This window comes from Chrysemys picta, chromosome 17 (assembly GCF_011386835.1).
Source record: "Chrysemys picta bellii isolate R12L10 chromosome 17, ASM1138683v2, whole genome shotgun sequence".
Classification (NCBI taxonomy): Eukaryota; Metazoa; Chordata; order Testudines; family Emydidae; genus Chrysemys; species Chrysemys picta.
In genome coordinates, this window is record NC_088807.1 from 18,588,341 (window position 1) to 18,595,357 (window position 7,017).

At 54.6% G+C, this 7,017-nt stretch overlaps 1 protein-coding gene across 1 annotated transcript; it reads right to left on the minus strand.

Moving 5' to 3' along the window:
- Nucleotides 1-4,882: 4,882 nt before the first annotated feature.
- Nucleotides 4,883-5,851, minus strand: LOC101932942 (olfactory receptor 6N1-like). The gene has a single exon (XM_005311742.2). The coding sequence runs from the start codon at nt 5,849-5,851 to the stop codon at nt 4,883-4,885; it is 969 nt and encodes a 322-aa protein (XP_005311799.2).
- Between the last annotated feature and the right edge of the window lie 1,166 nt (nt 5,852-7,017).

Genomic DNA, 7,017 nt, shown 5'->3' on the forward strand with positions numbered 1-7,017 from the left:
GTGCTTGGAGGCTAGGGGATGGTGGGGCAGGGGGAGCCATTGGAGGGTTGGGGGGATGGCAGGTCAGGGGAAGCCGTAGGAGGCAGTGGGAAAGGCAGGGCAGGGGACACCATCAGAGGGAGGGGAGATGGCAGGGCAGGGGGCACTGTCGGGGCAGGGGTTACTGTCAGGGGTTGGAGCAGCAGGCACCACTGGAGGGTTCGGGGACATGGGGGGATGCAGGGGGTGGATGGAGTGGGACATTTCTTCTCGCAAGGCCTGTGATTTTGCAGAGTCCCCCCATCCTGAATGATTAACACCAATAAAGTGTCGGAGCCTCCTGGGGTCTCGCGTCTCTGTCCCTGTGTCTGTCTCCCTCCTCTCTGTCCGTGTGTCTGGACTTTACACAGTGTGGGAGGCCCCCCAGTCTCCCTGGCAGTGCCCCCTTCCTCGGGCCAGGCCTGGGCCCCCACTTTTTGCCTGAGCCCAGACCCCTAGCACAGAGTCACCCCCTTGGGAGCGAGGCAGGGCAGCCTTTGCCAGACACCCAGCTCGCTATGGATGAACGTGGCCATGTGCTGCCATCTGCTGGTGATGTGAAGGTAGACACATGACAAACACAATGGGCAGACCCCAGTTTGCATGTTTCCTGCCAGCCCTGCACTGGCTGGATCAGATGGGGGGTGGAGGGGGAGCTCAGCGGGGGCTGAGAGGGGGTCGGGGCAGATCTGCCCTGTGTGCTCTGGGTGGGTCCATGAGATTGGCTGGCACGCGCCGCACCGTGAAAACTGCTGGACAAAGCGCTCTGACTCCAGCGCTGGGCGCACGCCCACCTGCAGTGGGACGTGTAGGTGGCCCATCACTCCACGGGGACCTGCAGCTCCCCGGCCTGACGGGACAAGGTTCCAGTCAGTGGTTGGAGGCTCTGAGGTGCTGCGCTGGGGATGGGGGACGGGAACAGGGGGCAGGAGAACCGGTTTGATAGAAACCTGGGCCTGCCCTGGCTTGGTGAGTCATACATGCCTGTTCATTTCATCCAGCTTCTCCCCTTGAGCCAGATTCACCTGCTTCTTAACCAGGCCGGGATCCGCTGACATGGACAGGTGTGTGACAAAGGCCACAGCTAGGGTCAGGTACCTGTCGCTAAAGCCCAGGCTTCATAAGACAATTCAGAGGAGAAGAAACAGGTTTCTGTTCCGTGAAGGCGGCTCTAATCAAACACAAGAGAAACTCAATAAAGCTTTAAAATCTGGGCAATGCGCAGGGAAGGGATTGTAGCAATCAGAACGAATTCTATTTAGTGGAAAATTACAAGGATCGTTCAATCGCACAATTAGGAAGTGACAGGGAAAGACTTGTGCGTCCCTCCCCACCTTCCCATTGCCCACAAGGCTGCCCAAAACTCGCCTTTCATGGCCTTCGCCAACGGACACCCAAGAACAATCCATCCCCAGCTCCACCGAACCTGCAGGGAAGGCTGAACCGACAGGGACCTCTACTGGATCCGGGCACGAGAATGGTGCCAGTGCATGCAGTGTGTGGCTGTGGGACGGGCTGCTGTAACGCAGATACAAGCAGAGGGGTCACTGCTGAGGGGCTGCGTTAGTGGGGCAGTTCGGGGGACGTATTGCACAATCACTCACCTCCCAAAGTGGTCAGGCACCAGTACCGGCTGCTGAGAGCCCACTGAGCCCCCAGGAGGAGTTCAGACCGGGGGAACCAGAGAGCTCGGTTGGAGTCAGAAGACCTTCTCACCCAGGGGTGGAGATAAAGAAAGGAGTGTGAGGAAGTGGGAATTTCCTGTAGTATCTTTGTGTGATATGCCTGGCAGGGACGGACTTGGCTAGGAATTGCTACAAAACGGGGTGTGAAAAAAGTTAAAGAGCCACTCGTGGGGCAGAATGGGGGATTTGAGGTGTGTGGGTCATGTGAGTGTCTGGGGTGGAATGAGCAGGTCATTAAAGGGCTGGCTGAAACCGACTCACACCGATGGAGACAATGGAACAGTTAAAAGAACAGGAGTACTTGTGGCACCTTAGAGACTAACAAATTGAACAGTTGACACCTAACAATGGGAAACTCCGGCAGGCGGAGCGTTTGAACTCAGCAGGGGTCTGCAGCATGAGGACAATGGACCGAGGGGTGACAGGAGGCTAGAATAAGACCTGGCTTTTGTAGAGGTCGGGGAGCTCCCCTGGGACTGGGCGACAAAGGGAGGAAGCCAAGGTGGTTTCTTTAGCGGCACAGCTTACGATAGCCCTGACTTGTCTGATTTGGACACTAGCTGAACATTTGCTCCTCTGTGCTAAGTTACGGACTTCCCAATGCTGGGTCCCGGCTGACTAATAAACCCCGCTCTGCTTGGAAGAGGCTGCCTGGTGTCGCTGCAAATAGTCACGGAGGGGCAACGGGCCCTGAAGAGGGAACAAGTCTCTGACCAGCCGTCTATCTCAGGAGGAACCGCTGAGCAGGAGGGCAGGAGCAGGGCTCAGTCTGGGAGGCATGGAGACCACAGGGCCTCCCCTGAAGGAAGAGTGGGACCCCTCCTGGGTCAAGCCCCCTGCAGGGGTTTTGGAAAAGCTGGGATGTAGCTCGAAACCTGTGGATCCATAACAAGGAGCCTTCTGTTTAAGCCAACTGGCACCACAACACACCATCTCAGGACACGGAGTGTCAGCATACCATCTGCTTTAGGAAGGCACCGGGGAGGGAGCTGGTCTGGGAGGAGCTTGTGCATGTTAGATGGTAGGAGACTGGCTTATTTCTCCATAATGATTAATGAACCTTATCCCCTGCCTTCCCCAGATCCTATTTTCCTGTTCTCAAAAAGTCTCCTCTCCCCCAGTGTTACGCTGTTATTCCTGATAAATCATTTCTTGGCTGGAGTTTGTTTTATGGACTTTACTGTCTCCTGTGTACAGGGCTTTACAGTCCTTGCCAACTAGTTGGATTGTCCTTGATTTCTCACGGGACAGCACTCCTGGGTCTGTGACCCTGAGTGGAGGCACCCAGAATAAGGAACCCAGGACCTAACCCACACTATGACCGTGGTGAAACTGCTGCAAATGTTGGTGAGAGTAATGATCTGGGAGAGAAAATGCCAAACACATGATTCCAGAAGCTGGGGATTAAGAAAGTTGCATTAGGCTTATGATGATGGGAGTCGGTGACGCTGCCTAGAATTATCCCCTGCACTGATGAGGCACAAAGTGATTGAGGCTTTTCAGATTTTGTCTCGGTATAACTATGCTGGTTAGGGGCATGTGATTTTTTTTTAGTGATACGGTTGTGACACTTCCCAGGGACACCGCAGGTGTGAGGCGCTTTTCAACCACCGGCCTTTAGCTTGCGTATGCCTAATGGGTGTCAGCTCCCTAATTTCACTGGCAGTCCAAGCACTCGCCTCTCAGCCTACACAGACCCTGCTGTCTCTCTGCAGGTTGGCAGTCAGCACACGCCGACCCTCGAGTCCTCCGAGCATCCCCCTGGAACGCCCAGCCCCTGTTCCCCTGGATGCTCATGGTATTCACAGACTCGCAGGTCCCAAAAGAACAGTGCCCCCCCCCCAGCTTACCAGTTCACCTCGCCGCTTATCACACAGCACGTCAGCATGTTTGTAGTGAAACCAAGTATACATTGATTGAACAAAGGGATGGAGATTCTACCAGTAGCAAGTATAGAAAACAGAAGGCGACATATAAAATAAAATCACAATATGCATTCTAGACCCTAGACTTATTTAGGGAGATACTTTGATGAGCAACCGTCATATAAAGTCCCTCCACCATTTCACAGCCCCGCGTGGCTGTGAGCTTCCGTTCGTGGGACAAGTCGTGCCCCCATGACGGAAGACGCTGTGTGGTTTCTTGCATTACCTGGTAGACCAGGCTAATTCTTTGATCATAGTCAGCCCCCTGTCAATTGTTTTGTTCCTCTAGGCAGAGGTGCCAAGTTTCCCAGTTCCCGGGGGGTGCTTGACCCCCCACTCTGCCCCAGGCCCCATCCCCACTCCACCCAAACCCCCACCTCCACCTTGCCTCTTCCTGCCCCCACTCCTTCCCCACCTCTCCCAGTGCCTCCTGAACACCACTGAATAGCTGATTGCAGCACTCGGGAGGCGCTGGGAGGGAGGGGTAGCACTAGGAGCTGAGCGGCGGGGCTGCCGGTGGATGCTGAGACAGCACCTATGCCTGTAGCGTCTCCCTCTTGTAAGTGTCACACTCTTCCGATGAGCATCAGACTCACTGTGCAAACAGGCTGCCACTGTGAAGCGAACCACACACAACGAGCAGACAGCGAGAGAAGCGTTAGTGACCCGGGCCGGAAAGCAACCGGTCCGAGACACGGTGACCTGTTTCCCGTAAGAACATCATTTTCAGTACAGATACATGACGCCTTAAATATGATCCTTACACACATTTCACAATGATTACGATGACCACGGGGCCTCTGGCTCTCAGTAGAGACCTCGCATGCCACCCTTTGGTGATTCATGATGCATATATCTGGCCCAGGAGATCCCTGTAAAAGTCTGTGCACCCCCACTCCCCAGGCCTTCTGCCAGCTGGCAACAAAGGGTCCCTGGGCTCCAATAGTTATAATGGTATAAACCCTAGTGTGGATGCCATTATACTGGGATAAAGGTGCTTTATACTGGTATAGCTTATTCGCCTTCCTGCATGGGAATAACCATCCCAGTATAAAGCACGGTATACCTATATAACTGTGTCCACACTGAGGGGGGGCTTGTGAGCCTCATAATCCAGATCCAAGGCTTTTGGGTCTAGACAAGGCCTGAGGGTGTTAACCACCCTATTTCTACTTTGGGTGCCTAGAGGCTCTTGGAAAAATCCCAGGCTAGGTGACTAGCCCGAGGTCACACCAGAAATCGGTGGCAGAGCGTTTACAATCTGAAGACCTTCTCTGCTTTGCTTACAGGGGAAACCCACCGGGGTTTCATGAGATTGCTGATTGCTTCCCGAATATCTTTGTTCCTCAAGCTGTAGATTAGCGGGTTGAAAAGAGGGGTTAGAACCGCATAGACCATCGCCACCACCCTGTCGTGGTATGAAGGTCGGCTTTGTGCCGGGCGGATGTACATAAAACCAGTGGTGCCGAAAAAGGCCAGTACCACGGTTAGGTGAGAGGCGCAGGTGGAGAAGGCCTTTCGCCGCCCTTCCGAGTCCTGGATATTGATGATGACGCTCAGAATCTTCACGTAAGAGAAGAGGATGAGGGTGGCCGGGCCGAGGATGACGAAGGAGTGGAGGGCGAAGTCTATGGTGGTGCTGGTGGACACATCAGCGCAGGCCAAGCTGAACAGCGAGGGGAAGTCGCAGAAGAGGTGCTCTATGCGGTGCGCCCCGCAAAGGGGCAACGTGGAGAGCAGGATGATTTCTGGCACAGGCCACATAAAGCCACATGCCCAGCACCCTAACACTAGCCACAGGCAAATCTTGGGGGTCATGGCAGATGGGTAGTGCAAAGGCTTGCAGATGGCCAAGTATCGGTCGTAGGCCATTGCCGTGAGCAAACAGGCCTCTGTAATGCCCAACGCATGGAAGAAATACACCTGCAGGAGGCAACCCCTGTAGGAGATGGGCTTCCTGCTGTCCAGGAGGTTGGCCAGCATCTTGGGGATGGTCACTGTGGTGTACCACACCTCCAAGAAAGACAGGATGGCCACAAAATAATACATGGGGATATGAAGATGCAGGTTGGCCCGGATAAGCATCAGAATGGCAGCATTGCCACCAAGAATGAGTAAGTAGGTGAACAACAGGAGGCTAAAGAGCAGGAGGTGAAAGCGCTCGAGATCTGGGAACCCCACCAGGAAAAACTCAGCTTCCCATGTCTCGTTGGAGGCTTCCATGTCCCCCACTGGGCTGATCTGTAACGACAGCAAGGTAATAATAACAATCCCTAGTGCTTGTCCTCAGTAGGACCCAGTTGTCCTGTGTTCTGGTCCCGCACGCTAGCTACTGGGGAAAAAACAACATGGAAATAAGTTTTTGGCACCAGGTTAGAGCACAGTGCACAAGCGCCGGCTTCTTCTGGGCCCCCAGCGGGAGCTCAGCCCCCCTGCTCTGCCCCCACCCAACCCCCTTCCCCCAAGCTCCCACACCTGGCCCTCCTCTTCCACCCAGTTCCACCCCCTCCCCCAAGTGTTCCCACTCCCCCTCCGCGCCTCCTGCATTCTACGGAACAGCTGATTGGTGCTGGGAGGGAGGGAGGGGAGGAGTGGATTGGGGGGGCTGCCGGTGGATGGGAGGCGCTGGGGAGGAGAGATTGACTGTCAGTGGGTGTTGAGCACCCACTAATTTTTTTCTATGGGTGCTCCAGGAGTTGGTGCCTATATCACAGTGTTATAAAAGGGCCATTTGTAGGATTCGAGGAGACCTCGAGAGATCCTCTAGTCCAGTCCCTTGCCGTCAGACTGCTTCTTCCCCCTGCAGGTGGAACGGGGACTTGAGCCAGCCCTAACCACTGGGCTACAAGTTGTAAGGCAGAACCTCCCCCCATATTTTGGGTAAGCTCCCCTACAGGGGCCTGAGCCGGTGGGTGAGCTCAGAGCACACTTGCAGGATTGGACCCCCCCCCCATGTGTTAGGCTGAAGAACACCCATCTGACCCCAGTTTGTGAATTGCTCTGGGGTCCAGGGAGCTGGATACCTGGCATGGGGCTGTGGTGCGTAGTCTCGAAGGTGGGGACAGGGAGGTTTGACTGCAAGCTCTCCCCAGGGTGAAGTCCCCCATTCTGTATCTAAGGCCTGCATTCTGGGTTCCTAGATGTATAGATTTGCATTTAGCCAGATTAAAACACACACCATTTACTTGCTCCCAGTTTACCAAGCGATCCGGATCGCTCTGACCCGTCCTCTTCATTATTTACCATTCCCCCAAGTCGTGTGTCATCTGCAGACTTTTTCAGTGATGATTTTATGGGCTCTTCCCAGCCCTCGATGAAAATGTTTATGTTAATGACGCTCAGTCTCAGGCCATAAACAAACTAGCACGAAAGACCCCAAAAGGTTCTGT

Excerpts from the sequence above, each read along its gene's own strand:
- LOC101932942 (XM_005311742.2), bottom strand. The coding sequence starts at position 5,851 with ATGGAAGCCTCCAACGAGACATGGGAAGCTGAGTTTTTCCTGGTGGGG.